Genomic DNA, 21,134 nt, shown 5'->3' on the forward strand with positions numbered 1-21,134 from the left:
AGCTGAAAATCCTAACAAAGGTGTTGAGTACCTCCATCAGTTTCTGCTTTTTACGTCTAGGGTCGGGCAGAAAAGGAGAACTATGTTTTCTGCTTAGAGTGCCATGTTACCATTTGCGACTCATCCTACATTGTAACAAGTGCATCCATTTTGATAATTGAACTAGTAAGTTGATCAGGGTGCTTGGCCAGACAAAACGCCTGCCACCCAGAGCATTATGGATGTGCAAGAGCTCATGTTTGTTTGCACATCCAGGCATGAAGCCTCTTTTGGTTATATCTAATGACCTTAGTTGATATGTTCAGTGAGAGCTTTGGTCTTAAGTTTGACTGCTACACTAAAAAGGGAGAATTTGCAGTAAGAGGCTCAGCTATTGTGATCGGAGCCAGACTATAGTATCAGTGTGATTGTGGCTGAGCGTATATCTTGAGAGAGGATACCCACTTGTAAAGATTAAGGATGTGAAGAGTGACATTAGCAATGTTTTCTGTTTTATCTCAATTAAGTTGTGGCTTTGCATGTGCCAGTTCCTTAGACATCAACAGCAGTCCGGAGCCTTACGTTCTACCTCCCTAACATGAGGCTTCCATCATAAGCTTTTAAAAGTCTTCAGCTTGTCTGGGAGCACTGTGTGATGTTCCGTTTCCCCCCGTGTATGACGGACGGGTTCAGAGGCACATTCCTTCAAACTGCAAGGGTGTGCAGGTCTTCTGAGGCGATGATAAGTGTGTGTGCAAAGTGTGGTCTCTGCTTGGTGTGAGGCTTTGTGGCATTGATGCTTGCACTAGGCGAAGCACACAATTGGAATCAAAACAAACTACAATTTACAGAGCACGCTCTTAAAATTGACAATGGTGGTGGACATTTTAGTTGTTTCAGATGGCTCCTTGCTAGGCAATCATTATACTTAGTTACTGTAGCTGGAACCTTGCTCCCAGGACCTTGAATCTCTTCAAGCTTTCGTCTAGAGTTATCAAGGACATTGTTCGCAGAGAAGTATTCTGGATGAATATTAGAGACTAATGATTGAGTTTGATTTGCCCTTAGTATTGGAGTCATCCTGCGTAGGATTAGAAACTATAATAGTCATTATTTTCTAAGATTACAGACTTTACTGTTCATTTTTTGCTTATCACTTGAATTATGTTTATTAAGGTATTGCCTGTGGTGGGGAAGTGAATGTAAATTGCAGGTAGTGAAAGTTCATCATCTGTCACATATTGAATATTGGGCTATGTCTATTAAGAATTATTATGATCATTCTTTTCTGCAGGTAGTAAAAATGTGACCATAAATTTTATAGTTTAGGTTTTTCTGTGCATTCATTATAACTTTTATCTGTTTCAGCTCTAGGAAATCATACAGTTTCAGCAAATACAGCGAGTGGGTAATACAGAGATCTATCAAATAACATAGTTTAAATAGCGAACTGTAATTTCATTGATCAAAAGCTTCAAGAAATATTTCCGCATCTCTTCCTTGCAGGTTGAGTCCAGCAGTAGGAACAGGCAAGGTGAAGATATCCATTATGTTTCTCCCTTGCTTTTGTCCCATTCCACTTTTCTCCTGGTCTGCTTCTGACTGACAAATGTTTGCATTTTCATGAGTGGGTTCCAGGAAGTGAACTTAACAGCGTTGCTACTGATCAGGATTACTGGGTTAAAACCTCATTGACACAGTGCAGCATAAAGCTCCTTATAATTATTTACTATTTTCACTGCCCCAGAGACCAACTACTTATTACGTCTCTGTTGGATGTAACCAACTAGCTTTCTTCATTTAGTGCAGTGACCCAATATATGAACTCCTTTTATCTCCCGATTCTTGCAGTCACCTTTGCTCCACCGCCCAGTTTAGTTGTGCCATATCAGTGTATGCCTGCTTTATTTAGCTTAATTGTATTTGCATCTGTCTTTTGGAACATAAACTTCTTGCCACTGGCAGACCCTCACTTGAGATCCTGTAGTGGGCCCTCAAGTATCATTGTGGAAACATCCTTTTCTCACTCCTATTGCTTTCCATGGAGTCACTCCTTTGGATCTTTGTTAAAGAACGCTCTTGGACTGGCTTTGAATTTCCGTGCAAGTGAAGGTATAGCTCTGCCTCCTCAATAAGGAAACCTGACAAGCCTTCATATATCATCCACAAAGCACTTAACCACTAGATGTTTTTTGGTGTCTGGCATTGCAGTCTTTTGGGAAGAGGTAATTTTTCCCCTCTGGCTAAAATGTAGATCTGTCACCTGGTGCATATATTCCATCTGAAGGAAAAAGTTGTTGAGAACATAAAGTGATGTGTTTCTGATAAATAGGTGTATTTTAGTGACCCATAACTTCTTTCCATTATCTACGGAGTGAACACCTTTGTGCCCCAGTTCTGATGGTCCCTAGCAGTACAGTATAGTTTTTTTAATTTTTTTATAATTATTTTTACAAAGCAACAAAGAACAGCTATTGCACTATGTAGCAATCAACAGTAAGTAGTACAGCATACATTTCAATCTCAAAACCAAGTTACAATATGTACCAATCTGGCAAGGGTACAGCATCGCACTCAAAAACCACCCTGGAGAAGTGCTGTGGTGGATCGAGTCTTGAGCTCTGTCCTAGGCAGTCTAGGTCTGATCAGTGCCTATGTCTTTCAAGAATAGTCACCACAAGGTGCCCTAGTGGAGCCACACAAGCAACAACAGAGACTGAAATATTCTGCAGTAGTTCAGAAAGGAACAGTTGCCTCCATGGGGCCTGAATGAGCCGATGATGTGTTTTGAGGACGGTGGGTGAGTGTAAAAGAGGGGGGATTTTGGAGAGGGAACCATATTCTGCATTAGTCATGAGTGCATCTTTCTCTTGTAGGGGATTTCCATGTATAGTCATAAGAGTTGAATAGTTCCGCCCGCTTGCGGGGACCCCAGAGCACTTTCTCCAATATAACTTCTTAAGTGTCCATGTTCGCCTTACTTCAGGAAGGCCTGCCAAGTCACTTAAGAATGTTCCTGTGCGGCCTAGAGGAAAGGCTACAGTGTCCAACATTCTTAATCCAGTTTGCTTTTAAAAGGGACTCATTTGAGATACATGCATGTAAATACTTAAATGAGTCTAACATTTTGCAGAAAAATTCCAAAACAAATCTTTTTATATTGCAAAAGCCTGATGGAGGAGTGCGGGGCAGTGGCTGCCATAAGAAATGAAGAATAAGGAGGCTGTGCCTTTTAAGAGCAGCAGTCCTCCATTATCCCATCATGCTCAGAAACAGGACCCTGGAGCTTTGAGGTCGACCTATTAAGGTTTTTTTTCTTCAAAAATAGTTAAAATTTCAATGACCACTGCTTCACTCGATGTCTTTTGGCTTTTCTTCTTGATTTTTTTCTTTTTCTGACTCTAAGTCTTTTTCCCCCCAGAAAATGCCTTCTTTATTCAACAAACGTCCACGATGTGGCAGAAAAAAGGCCAAAACAGACCCTTACGAGGTCTGTATCATCTGTCTGCTGTCTTCACACATACCTCCCCCCTGTAACATCTTCAAAACATTTTCCAGGCGCACCCTGCGCAACAGGGAGAAGATTCGCCTTCAAGGGAGAGCAGAGAGACGAAACCAGTGGGACCTCAGAGCGAGGGCAAGGTCAGTCTTCCACCAGAGCTCTTCCCTCAGCCTCCAGTGGACTTGGAAGGTCTGAGAGGCGTTCTTCTGTCAGAAAACGCTTTCGGTCCCGGTTGACGTCTAGGAGATCGTCGAGAGGAGGTACGGTGCAGACATGCTCACTGTCGAAGTCTGGCTTTATGTTGCTGTTCGACGTCAAGACACTGCGCGACGCCGAAGACTCCACAACATAAGATGTCGAGGAGCATATCGGCGTCGTTGGAATCTACGTCGAGATCCCGCTCAACGTCGACACCTAGACGTCTGAGAGAAAGATCGATGTTGAGGAGACAGAAACAGAGAAAAATCTATTCTTCATCAGATTCGCACCACTCTCCTTCTCTGGTGCTTCTTCCTTAGTCACCTTCTCCTCATGCCTCTCCTCCACCAGCTGCTACGTCCTCTACCAGAGATTACTCTCCTACCTTATCAGACTCCCCTCCACCTCGGTCCTCGCCAGTTGATGATATTAATACCTTTCATGAAGTTCTGGTCCGAGGTGCGACAAAACTCAACATTCTGATGGCTGCCCCTACTCCATCTACTTTGATTAAATTTGAGACTCTCCAGCAGCGCATAGCCGCCAGACCTTTGCTACCTCTGGTACCTGGCCTTTTAGACCCTGCGATGGAAGTCTTCCTTACGCCAGCTACGACTAAGTCTGCTCCCTCCAGACTACAGAAAAAGTATCGTCCTCCAGAGCTAGATCCTTTGTTTCTGCGTTCTGACCCTCCACCTGATTCAGTGGTAATATTGGCTGCTTGTAAATCCCACACTACCTCTCCGTCTTCTACCTCTCTTCCGGACAAAGAGAGTAAGAAAGTGGATTCGACAGTCCGCAAAGTCTGTAGTTCGCCCTCAACCTCCATGAAAACAGCAAGCGCAACAGCCCTTAGGCAGATAAGATAGGGCCTTGGTGGCTTCTCTACTCCAGTTTGCAGAGCATCTCCCGAGAGATCATAGGGAGGATTATTTGGAGATCGTCCAAGAGAGTGCCATGGTCTCGAATCAGATAATCGGTGCAGGCTTACATCACTGAAGCCGGATGCTCAGCAGCGCATTTTGAATCTACCGTTTTCAGACTCCACTCTATTCGGTTCTCACGCTGACGATGAGATGGCAAGAGTGAAGGCTAAGTTGGACACATTGAAGGCAGTGGGTCTTGAAAAACCCAAAGAACAACAAAGGCCCTTCCGACCTTTCCAACGTCGCTACTCCACTCAGGGTTCAAACCCCTCAGTGGCTCCCTGTAAGGAAATGGCTCCCTGTTGCAGTTACCCCCCACTTTTTGCCTGATACTGATACTGATTCTGACTTGACTGAGAAGTGTGCTGGGACCCTGCTAACCAGGCCCCAGCACCAGTGTTCTTTCACCTAAAATGTACCATTGTCTCCACAATTGGCACAACCCTGGCACCCAGGTAAGTCCCTTGTAACTGGTACCCCTGGTACCAAGGGCCCTGATGCCAGGGAAGGTCTCTAAGGGCTGCAGCATGTCTTATGCCACCCTAGGGACCCGTCACTCAGCACAGACACACTGCTTGCCAGCTTGTGTGTGCTGGTAGGGAGAAAGGGTGCCTCAGGGTGCCATGCCAACCTCACACTGCCTGGGGCATAGGTAAGTCACCCCTTTAGCAGGCCTTACAGCCCTAAGGCAGGGTGCACTATACCATAGGTGAGGGCATAGGTGCATGAGCACTATGCCCCTACAGTGTCTAAGCCAAACCTTAGACATTGTAAGTGCAGGGTAGCAATAAGAGTATATGGTCTGGGAGTCTGTCAAAAACCAACTCCACAGCTCCATAATGGCTACACTGAATACTGGGAAGTTTGGTATCAAACTTCTCAGAATAATAAACCCACACTGATGCCAGTGTTGGATTTATTAAAAAATGCACACAGAGGGCATCTTAGAGATGCCCCCTGTATTTTACCCAATTGTTCAGTGCAGGACTGACTGGTCTATGCCAGCCTGCTGCTGAGAGACGAGTTTCTGACCCCATGTGGTGAGGCCCTTTGTACTCTCTGAGAACAGAAACAAAAGCCTGCTCTGGGTGGAGGTGCTTCACACCTATCCCCTGCAGGAACTGTAACACCTAGCAGTGAGCCTCAAAGGCTCAGGCTTCGTGTTACAATGCCCCAGGGCACTCCAGCTAGTGGAGATGCCCGCCCCCTGGACACAGCCCCCACTTTTGGCGGCAAGTCCAGGGGAGATAATGAGAAAAACAAGGAGGAGTCACTGGCCATTCAAAACAGCCCCTAAGGTGTCCTGAGCTGAGGTGACTCTGACTTTTAGAAATCCTCCATCGTGCAGATGGAGGATTCCCCCAATAGGAATAGGGATGTGCCCCCCTCCCCTCAGGGAGGAGGCACAAAGACGGTGTAGCCACCCTAAAGGACAGTAGCCATTGGCTACTGCCTTCCCAGACCTAAACACCCCCCTAAATTGAGTATTTAGGGGCTCTCCAGAACCTAGGAAACCAGATTCCTGCAACCTAAGACGAAGGAGGACTGCTGAGCTGAAAAACCTGCAGACAAGACGGAGACACCAACTGCTTTGGCCCCAGCTCTACCGACCTGTCTCCCCACTTCAAAAGAACTGCTCCAGCGACGCGTTCCACAGGGTCCAGCGACCTCTGAAGCCTCAGAGGACTACCCTGCATCTAAAAGGACCAAGAACTCCCGAGGACAGCGGCTCTGTTCCCCAAAGACTGCAACTTTGCAACAAAGAAGCAACTTTTGAAAATAACACGTTTCCCACCGGAAGCGTGAGACTTGGTACTCTGCACCCGACGCCCCCGGCTCGACTTGTGGATAACAAACACTACAGGGAGGACTCCCCGGCGACTGCAAGCCCGTCAGTAGCCAGAGTTGACCCCCCCTCACTCCCACAGCAACGCCTGCATAGGGAATCCAGAGGCTCCCCCTGACCGTGACTGCCTGCTTCAAAGACCAGACGCCTGGTAAGAACACTGCATCCGCAGCCCCCAGGACCTGAAGGATCCGACCCCCAGGTGGCCCTCTCCCTTGCCCAGGTGGTGGCTACCCCGAGGAGCTACCCCCCCCCTTGCCTGCCTGCATCGCTGAAGAGACCCCTGGGTCTCCCATTGAATCCTATTGCAAACCCGACGCCTGTTTGCACTCTGCACCCGGCCGCCCCGTGCCGCTGAGGGTGTACTTTTTGTGCTGACTTGTGTGTTCCCCGGTGCCCTACAAAACCCCCCTGGTCTGCCCTCTGAAGACGCGGGTACTTACCTGCTGGCAGGCTGGAACCAGGGCACCCCCTTCTCCATTGAAGCCTATGTGTTTTGGGTACCACTTTGACCTCTGCACCTGACCGGCCCTGAGCTGCTGATGTGGTAACTTTGGGGTTGCTCTGAACCCCCAACGGTGGGCTACCTTGGACCCAACTTTGAACCCTGTAGGTGGTTTACTTACCTGCAAAACTAACACTTACCTCCCCCAGGAACTGTTGAAAATTGCACTGTGTCCAGTTGTAAAATAGCTTATTGCCATGTGTATGAAAACTGTATATGTTATTTTGCTAATTGAAAATTCCTAAAGTTCCTAAGTGAAATACCTTTCATTTAAAGCATTGTTTGTAAATCTTGAACCTGTGGTTCTTAAAATAAACTAAGAAAATATATTTTTCTATATAAAAACCTATTGGCCTTGAATTGTCTTTTGAGTGTGTGTTCCTCGTTTATTGCCTGTGTACAACAAATGCTTAACACTACCCTCTGATAAGCCTACTGCTCGACCACACTACCACAAAATAGAGCATTAGAATTCTCTTTTTGCCACTATCTTACCTCTAAGGGGAACCTTTGGACTTTGTGCATGCTATTTCTTACTTTGAAATAGTACATACAGAGCCAACTTCCTACACTCCCTGCAAGATCTCACCAGCAGTTCCAAAGATCTTATCAACCTCAGCAAAAAACACAGAGGGGGACGATCAACACATCAGTCCAATCAGGGCTCTGGACAACCATCAGCCTCAAAACCCTGAAAAGTTCCTCCCCCCTTAATCCCCCAACTCCGTTATCCACTACGGTGGGGGGGGGGGGAAGCGTCACCAATTGCCTAGCAAAGTGGCAACGGATCACAACAGACGCTTGGGCCTTAAACATTGTACAGAATGGGTATTTTCCCAGGTTTTCCACACCTCCCAAGCATGCTGCCGAAATCCACCACTTCTTATCTCGGCCTTCTAAAGGTGGAAATTTCCATCCTCCTCGAAAAGAAAGCAGTGAAAACCGTTCCCCTCAACCAGCGGGGGAAGGCCATTTACTCCAAGTATTTTCTCATTCCAAAAAAGGACAAGAGAGTTCAGATCCATTCTAGGTCTCAAAATTGCCAACAAATGGATCTGAAAGGAAAAGTTCAGGATGCTGTCCTTACACCAGATATATCCTCAGATTCAGCAAGGGGACTGGCTTTGGTCAGTTGATCTACACAATGCCTACTTTCACATCCCCATTGTGATAAAACATCGCAAGTTCCTAAGATTTGTTGTGGGTCAAGGTCACTTCCAATACACCGTCCTACCATTCGGTCTCAGGTCAGCACCCAGAACTTTTTCCAAATGCATGGCTGTGGTAGCAGCACATTTTTGAAGACATTGGATCTTCATCTATCCATATCTGGACGACTGGCTAATCAAAGCATCCACCTGTGCAGAAGCCCAACTGCATTTCCAGTGGACTTGCGATCTTCTTTATCTGTTAGGACTTCGTGTCAACTTCCATATGTCTACGACAGTTCCTGTCCAGAAGTTGTGTAGTGAAACCCAGTTTGTTTTAATGGGATAACAGGCGTTAGCTTAGCCTTTGGCTTGCAGACTTGTGCCCCCGTCACCTAGTGACTTTTAACCTCCTTAGCTTGCTTTGTCTTAGTCCATTTATTTAATTAATTCTTCTAAGATGGCTGCCTTGTTTATCGTTAGGCCATCTTGTTTAGCTTTATCAGTGCCACCGCGCTAAGGCGTGAACTCATGCCACAAAGACTGACAAACTGTAGGTGCTCACATTAGGAATTACCGTCCCAAGCATGCTGTGTTACCTGTTGTTTTGGAACAACCTACAATAGGGGTCCAAGTAGATCTTGATAAATACATCACATCTTAGATAGATAATCAGAGGGATTATGACCAGATACCATTGCTTCACGTCGCATTGACACTCATCCGGACTTCGTGTTCCTTCGGAGTCTGAGCACAAGACCTAATTTCAAGGTAACGAGGGTTGGGGGTTCCTTCCAGGGACATGGCATTGGCAGATTAGGTTTAACATACCCAGCTCTTCCCTAGGTAGAAGGTTAGGACTATTATGATAGGGTACTAGGACATATTACACACTTTGTCTTTCCATGCTATTGCAAGATGGTGGGGGTCTTCATAATCACGACTCTTGTCTTTACAATTTTATCTCTTGCACTGTTCATTATCCTAATCATTGCTGTCCATGTGATTTACTGCAGATTTCAGATTGTATTCAATAAAAACTATTGAAACAGTACTGCATCTTCGTTATTGCCTGTGTTTGGTAGACATAATGTATCTGTGAGAAAGGGGTAATCTCCGTTTAACCACGACACTCCCTGAGATGTCATACTTCTGAGTCCATGCGTAAAGGCTGCCACAAATCACCTTTAACTGTTTGGGTTATTGGTGAGGTACTGCTAGTGAGCCGGAAGGGTTGGGACTACAGTTGCGACTTGTTGTAGGATAGGCATAGTTTCTATACGCCTTTCCACCAATTCCGCTGATCCCAGCAGTCCTCCTCAAACACTCAATGACTTCAGCCACAATGATCCTCATTGCACCAGAGTGGCCTAGGCAGTGCTGGATCCTGGACCTTATTCAACGGTCACTCTGTCCACATCTCAGGCTACCATGCAGACTGGACCTCCTGACGAAGTTCGGAGGGCAGATGAGACAACCCAATCTCTCCTCCTTGAATTTGGCAGCATGGCTCCTGAGTTAGTTCAGTACGGACACCTAAATCTTCCACAGGATTGTATGGAAATCCTAAAGGAGGCGAAGCGACCATCTACCTGTTCAGCTTATTCCTTCAAATGGAAGAGATTCTGCATCTGTGTTCCTCTAATAGGATGTACCCTGCATCTTGCCAGGAAAATGTCATTCTTCCATACTTGTTGCATTTGGCGCAATCTGGTCTGCAACTCTTTTTTCAATAAAGGTCCATTTGGTAGCTTTGACGGCATACAAAAAAAGTCCTTTGCAAACATCTTTCTTTAGGATTCCAGGTATCAAAGATTTCCTAGAAGAGTTAAAGGTATTTCCTCCAGTTAGGCGCCCTTCCCCACCATGGGAACTTAATGTGGTCCTTTCGTTGCTCATGCAAAATCCATTTGAAACCATACACAAGTCATCTCTCCAACATTTAACTTGGAAGACTGCATTTTTTTGTGGCAATCACATCAACACGAAGGGTTAGCGAGATTCAGGCCCTCTGTGCCCACGAGCCTTACACAGTATTTCACTCCTCCAAGGTAGTACTGCGAACACACCCTAAATTCCAGCCCAAGGTTATATCTGACTTTCATGTCAACCAGTCGATTTCCTTGCCAACTTTCTTTCAAAACCCATCTACTCCAGCAGAGACGGCTCTCCATTCTCTAGATGTAAAAAGGGTATTAAAATTCTACTTCGATAAGACCAGTTTTCTTCGGAGATCTTCACAATTGTTCGTTAATTATGATCCAGTTGGTACCGGTCTGGCTACCTCCAAGCAATCAATATTGAGATGGTTTGTCTCCTGTATTCTGTTTTCCTACCAACTAGCTAACAAAACCACTAGCTGGCAGACCAAAAGCGCATTCTACCAGAGGCAAGTCAGCAACGTCGGCCCTAATGAGGAATGTTCCCTTAGCAGACATCTGTAGAGGTACAACTTGGAGGTGTATTCACACCTTTACTAAACATTATTGTCTTGACTCCGATGCAGGGCAGATGCTCAAGTAGGACAGACTTCTCTCAGGAACCTCTTTGCTTGAAAGTGTACTTCATTAGTGTTCTGTCTACTCTTCCACGGGTTAGGGGATGGGCTTGCTATTCTATTCAACGCTGACTATACATGGAAATCCCCTACGAGAGAAGGAATAGTTTCTTACCTGTAACTCCAGTTCTCTCGTAGGGGTATTTCCATGATAGTCATAAGCAACCCTCCGCCTTCCCGATGAAGTAGACAGATTACTAACTCAGGTTACTCATTACTCTCAGCTGGGACTGCCTACAAAAATAACTAAGGTAACTGCCTCTCTCTGGGCATGATGGGATACTGGAGGACTGGCTGCTCTTAAAGGCACAGTCTCCTTTTTCTTCTTTCCTAATGGCAGCCTATGGGCTACACTACCCTGCACTCCATCAGGGTTTTGTAGTACAAAAAGGTATGTGAAGGAATTTTTCTGCAAAATGTTTTACTCATTTAAGCATTTACATGCATGTATCTCAAATTTGTCCCTTTTTTAAAAGCAAACCGGATGAAGAGTTTTGGACACTGTAGCCTTTCCTCTAGGCTGCATATGGACATTTTTAAGTGACCTGCCATGCCTTCCTGAAGTAAGGTGAACATGGACACTTAAGAAGTTATATTGGACAAAGTGCTCCAGGGGTCCCCGCAAGCAGGCGGAACTATTCAACGCTTATGACTATCATGGAAATACCCCTACGAGAGAACTGGAGTTGCAGGTAAGAAGCTATTCCTTCACATCCAACATAGCCTTAGTAAGGGGGAAAGAGTATAAACAGTCAAACATCCAAGATTGCTATGAAGCAACCAGGACACTACAATGTACTTTCGAGATACGAATATTCTGGTATAACTAATAGGACCTTTTAAACAAAATGACCGCTTTCCTTGAACCCTTTTTGAATCCTTCATTTCTGCATGCAGAACTTTACTTAGTACATAACTGTTTTTCCTAATACACAGGGACCTTTGTTAAACATCGCTTAGCAAGTAGTAGGACTGCCTCATGCTGAAAATTCAAAACCTGGGCCTGAAAGTCACAAGGCTCAAACAGCTACTGCCTTCATTATTTCTCCGTTGCAAACAAGTAGTATCACTCCTGGTACCACTCCTGGGGGTGGCGGCTGCCCTCCTGGGGTTGGGCTTAGTGCCTGGCTACAGGCCAGGTCCTGTGGCCAATTCCCCACTGCGCATGGCCAAAGGCCATGCACAGCAGCAGTGGCTGAATATCATCAAAAATCATCCAGAAATTCACTCATGCTTAAAGTGATGTTATAGTTGAGTATGTTAAAATGATTTGAGCGTATGTTTAAAAAAAAAAAAAAAAAAAGAAATTCACAAAAAAAGGGTTTAAATGACATTTTAGGTGGGTGTTACATTGAGATAAAAACTGTTTAGAAATCAAAACACTGTAATTCACAAGTTAGTTTATTGAGCTGAGCTAACTAGAACTTTACATTAGGTTTCTTTCTCAAACACAAGAGTTTTGCTTCTGAGCTTTCTTTCACTAAAGATTGTCAGTTATGAATTCTGATTAATTGTGCAGTGCTTTGTATATAATACATGCTGTTAAGTATGTGCTGCTAGCTTCTAATGAAAAGCCATTGAAAGGAGTTAAGAGAAATGCAAGAACTAGGGTGATCCGATGACATTTTTTTGGGTTCTGAGACAAGTTTGGCTATCTAATGTAGAACTACCCTGAAGGTGCATTTCTGCAGGCTAGTTAAGGAGCATGTATGTAATCCGTACTGCAGATTATTGCGGTCTAAATTGCTGGTTTTGGGTTGGCTTTCAGAGTCAATGGTATGTTTCATATCAGCCCTATTTGATATCCGTCATTGTGGCCTTGCAAGTCTAGATGGAGCACAGTGTCCAGTGAATCCCAATGATTTAGATAATGTGGCCGTTTCGAACTGTTCTGGCGAATCGTAGGGGAGCTCAGTCTTCTGATTTGGGAGAGGAGGAGAAACTCAGTCTTGTGTTAAGATTTAGTTTTATCTGCATTTCTCTAGGAATGAATCTCTCTGAAGTATGCAATCAGGATATTGAGGGGTTTTTATGAACGACCATCAGATGCAAATGCATGTGATGTTTATGAAAATAGATTTCAGGCATCTTTAGTGGATTTCTGTGAGTTTTAGTATATATGTTGGATAAGTGGGAGGGGCGGAGGGAGTCCAAAATTGAGCCCAGAGGGCCTCTGAATGGGATCTGGTATCAGGTTTAGTTTCCGGTCTTCGCCTATTGGGATTCGCTTGCAAGGCATGATTTATAGCATTTAAGGACAGAAGCTTCTTTCACTCCCAGTTAATGCAGGCAGTCATTTGCTGACGTTGTCCCAAGTGTAAGAAATTAACACTCCAATAACAGTACGGTGGTCGATCCTCGGTGCCCTGCACTGTGAGCCAGTGATAATAAGGAGAGTGAAAGCAGCTACCAGGAAGACATGCTGATGGGGCTAAAAGGCGTGGGTTACGCTTTCACTGCAGGGCACAGTGATGGATTTTGAAAGTCGTAGAGCGAAATGGTTCATCCAGAGTGTAACACGCTAGCTAATGCAGCGAGCAGGCCTGAGTTTAAGGAGTAGGTGCGACGGGAGCCTTCCCCCATTTACCCCCCCCTTGAAAATTTTGTGTATTTTGCCAAATACATTTCAAGAAAACTTAATATACTTTTTTGGACAGAAGAGTGCAGACAAAAGCATAAGACGTCCCTTCCACATAAACAGCAACCATGCTGTCCTTGCACTCGCAGGGTGTTCCTTCAATGCAGCGTTATAAAGCACAAACGCACCCCAGGAGCATTGGAGCACTTTACACAAGCACCAGATGACATTACACAACGTCCGATTCATATGTTAGTTATTAAGCAAGTGGAGATTACGTGATTTGCCCAGAATCACCAGAAGTTGAGCAGACGCCAGGACTCAAACCTGGCTCCCCGTTCCAAAGTCTGCAGCATTGGTTGTTGGATCACATCTTCTCCAAGGAAGGTGTACATTGTACTTTACACAGACACCACTCAGAATCCTGGGTAGTGAGTACTGAATGTTGAAAGGACTAGCCTAAGATGCATTTAAACGGAATAATTGGAACACTAAGACTTTCTCTATGGATTAGTAAGCAGTACAATACACAGTCTTGAGCAGGCACTAGTTGAGTAAAGTCCCTGAAAGTAGTAATCACACTCAGTCATCAAGGTTAGCATGTAGCATCCACAAGGAACCCAAAATAAGTGTTGCTCTGTATGCAGTTTGTTCTTGGTCTTAGTCCAAGATCTGCTACAGTTAGGATGCACCCTAGCATGCCACGAGTGATTCCACATACTTGAGTAATGTAAACAAGGCAAGCTAGTGAATCTAGGAGATCATGATTTATGGTTAGTTTGCAGACACTCTTGTCACCAGTGTAGGAAATAGACTGGGCCATATGGTCTCTTCACAGCAGCTTTTTATATTGGACACAGACTGCCTACTGTGACCTGTGATCGTGGCCCTGGTGTACTGTAGCCAGCACTTGTGCATTAAACAAAAAAATATAGAATGTATTTGCCATGTTATGCTATGCCTCTTACAGAGGCCTAACCGCAAGGATGTCACCCTACTCACACATGTATACACTTAAATGCACTCTTGCACACACACAACTTACCTGGGGTAAGCGTTTTTGATGGCCCACGATTCCTGACTGTAGGAAGCTGGCTCTGTATATACTATTTCAAAGTGAGAAATAGTGTGCACAGAGTCCAGGGGTTCTCCTTAGAGGTAAGATAGTGGCAAGAGTAGATAATTCTAATGCTGTATTTTGTGGTAGTGTGGTCGAGCAGCAGGCTTATCAGAGGGTAGTGTTAAGCATTTGTTGTACACACACACACAGGCAATAAATGAGGAACACACACTCAGACTTACTCCAGGCCAATAGGTTTTTATATTGAAAAATATCCTTTCTTAGTTTATTTTAAGAACCACAGGTTCAAGATTTACAGTAAACACTTTAAATGCAAGGTACTTCACTTAGCTACTTTAGGAACTTTGAATAAAAGCAATATCATATACAGTCTTTGTAAAAATGGCAATAAGCTATTTTCAAAGTGGACACAGTGCAAAAATCAACAGTTCCTGGGAGAGGTAAGTAAAACACTTACAAGTCTCAGTTCTGGGGCATAGGCAGCCCACCGTTGGGGGTTCAAGGCAGGCCCAAAGTTACCACAACAGCAGCTCAGGGCCGGTCCGGTGCAGAGGTCAAAGAGGTGCCCAAAACACAGGCGCCTATGGAGAACAGGGGTGCTCCGGTTCCAGTCTGCCAGCAGGTAAGTACCTGCGTCCTCTGGGAGCAGACCAGGGGGGCTTTGTAGAGCACTGGGGGGGGGACACAAGTAGACATACAAAACACACCCTAAGGAGGCACAGGGGCGGCTGGGTGCAGTGTGCAAAGCAGGCGTCTGGTTTCAGGTAGGAAACAGTGGAGGGTCCCAGGGGTCACTCTAGCAGTGCAGGCAGACACAGGGGGGGCTTCTCGGGACAGCCACCACCTGGGCTAGGCAGAGGGTCGCGGGGGTCACTCCTGCGCTGAAGTTCGGTTCCTTCAGGTCCTGGGGGCTGCGGGTGCAGTGTTGGTTCCAGGCGACGGGCTCCTTGTTACAGGCAGTCGCGGTCGGGGGGAGCCTCTGGATTCTCTCTGCTGGCGTCGCTGTGGGGATTTAGGGGGGTCGTCTCTGGTTACTCACGGGCTTGCAGTCGCCAGGGAGTCCTCCCTGAGGTGTTGGTTCTCTGAATCTCGAGCCGGGGGCGTCGGGTGCAGAGTGAGAAGTCTCACGCTTCCGGCGGGAAACGTGCAGTCTTTGGAAGTTGCTTCTTTATTGCAAAGAAGTAGCTGGTTTTGAACAGGGCAGCTGTTCACAGGAGTTTCTTGGCCCTTTAGTCCAGGACAGTCCTCTGAGGCTTCAGATGTCGCTGGTCCCTGTCGGAAGCGTCGTTAGTTGCAGGTTTTCGAAGTTGGGGACAGGCTGGTCGGCCTGGGGCCAAAGCAGTTTTCATCTTCCTCCTTCTCTGCAGGCAGGTTGCAGGAATCTGGTTTCCTAGGTTCTGGGTTGTCCCTAAATACTGAATTTAGGGGTGTGTTTAGGTCTGGGAGGGCACTAGCAAATGGCTACTGTCCTTGAGGGTGGCTACACCCTCTTTGTGCCTCCTCCCTGTGGGGAGGGGGGCACATCCCTAATCCTATTGGGGAAATCCTCCAAACTCAAGACGGAGGATTTCTCTAGGCAGGGGTCACCTCAGCTTAGGACACCTTAGGGACTGTCCTGACTGGTGGGTGACTCCTCCTTGTTTTTCTTATTATCTCCTCCAGCCTTGCCACCAAAAGTGGGGGCAATGGCCTGAGGGGCGGGCATCTCCACTAGCTGGGATGCCCTAGGGCACTGTAACAAAAGGGACGAGCCTTTGAGGCCCACCGCCAGGTGTTACAGTTCCTGCAGGGGGAAGTGAGAAGCACCTCCACCCAGTACAGGCTTTGTTCCTGGCCACAGAGTGACAAAGACACTCTCCCCATGTGGCCAGCAACATGTCCGTGTGTGGCAGGCTGGCAGAAACTGGTCAGACTACACTAGAAGTCGGGCTGGTATTCAGGGGCATCTCTAAGATGCCCTCTGGGTGTATGTTACAATAAATTGCACACTGGCATCAGTGTGCATTTATTGTGCTGAGAAGTTTGATACCAAACCTCCCAGATTTCAGTGTAGCCATTACGGAACTGTGGAGTTCGTGTTTGACAGACTCCCAGACCATATACTCTTATGGCTACCCTGCACTTACAATGTTAAGGTTGTGCTTAGACACTGTAGGGGCATAGTGCTCATGCACATATGCCCTCACCTGTGGTATAGTGCACCCTGCCTTAGGGCTGTAAGGCCTGCTAGAGGGATGACTCATCTATGCCACAGGCAGTGTGAGGTTGGCATGACTTATTCATTTTCTCCCCACCAGCACACACAAGCTGTGAGGCATTGTGCATATGCTTAGTGAGGGGTCCCCAGGGTGGCATAAGACATGCTGCAGCCCTTAGAGACATTCCTTGGCATCAGGGCCCTTGGTACAAGGGGTACCAGTTACAGGGGACTTATCTGAGTGCCAGGTCTGTACCAGTTGTGGAAGCAAAGGTACAGTTTAGGGAAAGAAAACTGGTGCTGTGGCCTGGTTAGCAGGGTCCCAGCACACTTTCAATCAAAACGTAGCATCAGCAAAGGCAAAACGTTAGGGGGTAACCATGCCAAGGAGGCATTTCCTTACACCGACTCTCCTGTCTCCTATCTCTTGCTGTCGGCGTGCTACACTTAGGTCCACTTCTACCCTATCAGAAGCTGGGATAGAGTTGAAGGCACACCCCTTTTTTTTTTTTTTTTATATTCTGACTTCTGATTGGGCAAAGGGATGCATGACTCACAAGCCCCGAATGAAGCTCCGCTTTGATATGCTCCTCTGTGTGAAGTTAGTGAAACAAGTCATACATATATTGTTACTGTGGAAGGCTGGGCTGGAACAGCACGCTGCCTGACACATGTGCCATAGGCCAGTGGATCCCTCTACTGCGGACAGTGTGACATTACAGCTTTTACATACAAGTGATCCATGAGATTTGTTTTCATGCAAAAGGTAACCGGTCAAGCAACTGCTGGCAGAGCAAGGTGATTGGTTGGTTGCCCTGGCACCCCTTATAGATAAGCCACCACTGCCTGTACATCTGGTTTGCCTAATTTCTTTAGACAGTACATGAGCTGGCTGTGTTTCAATACATTGACTGGAGGCTTTGTCAGATTTTCCTGCAACCGGTGAACAACTTCATTTGTTCACCCGCAAATGGAAGCTGTGTAAGAAAATAGTGAAAGGAAAAGTGGGACCGGAGTCTTATCTTGTATTTTTTTTTTTTTTTTTTTTTAACTTTTTGGGGATATTGCATTTTGGTGCTTTGCTGTTGAGTCCTGTTTTGTGACTTAATGCACAGTGTTATGCCTTGCTTCTTCCACCGTTTACAATGTCTGTGTTCTTTGCAGAGATGGTCACCTCTCAGTGATCATGCAGAGGTGGAAGAGAGCTTGCGGATAACTGTGGGGAATGACTTTTACAACCGCAGTTCACGGGAGCGGACGAGGCTGTCATGCTCTCTGGATGATGTGAGCGACACCAGCAGGTAGGGAGAGACCCATGGATGCTGAGTTTTGTGCAGCACCAAATAAATACTACAATTCTTGTATAAGTGAAACACTGAAGATAGTTACACCTAATACAGAGCACTTTTAACCTACTATTGCACAGAACTGTAATTCATCAAATACAATAATGCTCTGGAAAATGGCACAGTATGGATTTAATTTTGCTATTCTGACAGTGAACAAATTCTCAACATTAAATGGTAAAAAGAAGTGTGTATTTACTGTCAGTTTTAATGTATAATGCACAGCTGTGCCATGTTTATTCTAAGAATCGGGTAAATACCCAACTGCTGCAGGCAAGTGTTGTCCCCTTAGGTTCAATTACAGCACACATCTGTTTTTAGTTTAGTCTTTCTGTGCTCCATCAGTTATTGTGTTCTTGTTTTATTTCACAGAAATGATCGTTTTGAGTTTCAGTGTTAGTGATAAGATTGAGTACATTAACGAACAGTGCTATACACCCCTCTCATGCACACATTTGAAGTTGGCATAAAAAGCAGACTGTTCTGGCAAGAACAGTCATGTTACTCGGTGAATTTACGTATTTTTTTAATTAATTTTTTTAACCTCAGCCTAGTGTGCTACCCAAATGGTATTTTGCTGCTTCTTTAAATCCGTGCATCCAGATATATTAATACAACCACTGACGTTACACCTAAAACAAGCCAAAACTATTGGCTTTGTTAATGGTTGTCAGTTACGTAAGATAAACAAGTACAACAACCGCTTAGTTGTATATAATGTTGAAAATGCTTCAGTGATGAAACTATGAAACTGTGAAATAACTATAACGAGTCTCTTTGAAGTTACATCGATGGCAGTGACGGGTGGTACTGCTGCTGAGTTAAGATTTTTTTTTTATCCTCGGTTCGAGCGCAATAATGGAGAGCTCGATAGGAACCGGTTTCAGCACCTACTTTTAAGAACTGGCTGTGCTGAGCACTGGTAGGCCCTGGCCCACTTAAAACCCTGAGGCACATCATAAACAATGGTAAATGATTTATAAACTAAAAATAGGGATTTTTGGTATCCACCATCTCGTATTAACAAACCCTCACTGAATCCAGTGATGGATTTATTCATACAAGTACCCAGAGGGCAACTTAAAAGTACCCCATGAAAACACTAACAAATGCTAGTTTACAGGCCAACTAGTTTTAGCCAGCCTGCCACTGAGAGACATGTTTCAGACTCTGAAGTGTGAGAACTTCTGCGCTCGGTGGCCAGGAACAAAGCCTGCTTTGGCAGGGATGGTAACACACCGCTCCGACCAGGATGACCTGCAAATCTGCATTCCCAGGCAGAGGGCTTGGTATGCAGATCTGGCTTCCCTTAGAAGAGATGACCCCCTCCAGCCTGCCCCAGGGTCCATTTGGCACTTGGGCAGGCAGAGAAATTAGTAATCAGGAAGGCGTGTTCACTCTCAGGTCAGTTCCACCGTAAGGTGAGCTGCCTGATGTGGACCCGAAATTTCAAAGTCTGCCATCTTGATGTTGGCAAAACTCTGAACTCTGGCATAGGGCTAAGACCACTTCACACTGGAAGTGGTCTTGTAGGGGGGCATAGTGGCCCCAGGGGTAAGTAGCCCATTGGCTACTTCCCTAACACCACTAAATTCATTTTTTAGACGAGCCCCTGGCACCAGAAAATCAGATCTTGCCAACCTGAAAGAAAAAGACGGACCCTCAAGAGTCGCAAAAGCAAGAACAGAAGACCAGCAGCTGACTTCGTCCCTGCCCCACTGGCCTCTGTGCATTCCTCGACATTGGCTCCAAAGACGACTTGTCCTGCAACTGCTTGTGCCTCCAAAAGCCTCTGAAGACTGCCGGCCTTCAAATGAGACCCAGGCGCTTCTGTGGAATAGCAGAGCTGCTCTCCTGCCAAAATCAGACACTGTAAGGCACCACTGCACCCGTGCCCACTGGCCCAAATGTTCCAATGTGGTCCCCCGCCCTTACTGAGACGAAGCCTACCTTAGGTTTGCCAACTGTGGACTTCACTCTGCCGCCTGCAGCATCTTTGTGCAGGACGCACTCTACCACGAGTGAGAACCCAACATCTCAGGACACCTCTGTGCCTGGCCAAAGGAGAGCATCCTGAGACCTGATCTTCCTCCCCCCCCCCCCGTCTCAACTTGCAGCATTTTTCTAACCAGACCATTAGGGCATCCAACACTGAAAAGCACCTCTGCACCCGGACGCCCTTGTGCCTCCGAAAATGACCTGTTGACCTATAAGTTTTTGCTAAGTGCCCAAATGAAGTATATGTCCCTTTACCCATAGGATAGCATTATGGCATCCAATGCTGAAAAGAATCTGTGCACCCAGACGCCGCAGGCCTTCCGAAGTGACCTATTGGTGCTGCCTTGAACCTCACCCTATACTTGCCTTAACTCCAGAAGACTGGTCCTATGAGTTGATGTAAAGTACTTGTATGCAGTTTATGCCTTTCCTCCATAGAATAACATTACCGCTTCAGAAATCGCACTGATTTTTCAAACCTGTAAAAAGTCATAACTTGAAATGTACTTACCTGATCGTGATGATCTTGGTGCCTAAAATCATAAAGATAAGTGTTATTGTAATAAGTTGGTGTGGATCTCCTTACTGCGGCATATTATCATTTATTGACTGTGTGCATGCAGCAAATGTCTAACACTCCTCTCTGATAAGCCTAAGGCTGCTTGACCACACTACCCCCTAAGAGAGCATTTTGGGCTTGCTAGTGCAATTCCCTTTCCACTAGTAAGGGAACCCCTGGACTCTTTGCACAGTGTACCTAATTTTGGTATACTATCTAAGGAGCCAGCTTTCTACAGTATGTGAGATGGCTCCAGCATGGGACCAAACCTATGGAGCTTTTACGAGCTGTTGAGACCTGAGCATTGTGATTTTCTATAAATTGAGGATGTTTTATCTTGAGGATGCTCACCTACAGATTGAAACACCTTAGTAATACAATCAATTGGAGTATTATTTGCAATTACTTTGTCTAATTTCTCTACCAGAAGGTGATTAATTTCTTGAAAGGTCCATGGCAACCTGATTGGTCACAGTGCGGAACTGTGACGTAGCCTTTGTGCTCTGGTATGTTATGTTTGATGGCATTTGTGGATGTATATATGCACATGCTTTGCATACTCCCGCCATCTAGTTTTGGGCCAAATGTGTACAATTTATTTTTCTTTAGAAGAAATCTTTTGAGTTTTGAGTGTTGGTGATATTGCACATGAGCATCAACTACATTGTTAAATTGTTTTCTTTATGCTGTTCTATTCAGTCGTGTGTTTCCGCG

At 45.7% G+C, this 21,134-nt stretch overlaps 1 protein-coding gene across 2 annotated transcripts in view; it reads left to right on the forward strand.

The window, feature by feature from the left end:
* LOC138296819 (zinc finger protein 318-like) overlaps window positions 1–21,134 on the forward strand; it is a 326,727-nt gene that overhangs the window by 27,243 nt on the left and 278,350 nt on the right. For both annotated transcript variants that reach the window (XM_069236273.1, XM_069236274.1), the window contains exon 2: window positions 17,682–17,818. In XM_069236273.1, the coding sequence (XP_069092374.1) occupies window positions 17,682–17,818 (137 nt within the window). The remainder of the gene's footprint in view (window positions 1–17,681; window positions 17,819–21,134) is intronic.

The sequence above is a fragment of the Pleurodeles waltl genome, chromosome 5, assembly GCF_031143425.1.
Source record: "Pleurodeles waltl isolate 20211129_DDA chromosome 5, aPleWal1.hap1.20221129, whole genome shotgun sequence".
Lineage (NCBI taxonomy): Eukaryota > Metazoa > Chordata > Amphibia > Caudata > Salamandridae > Pleurodeles > Pleurodeles waltl.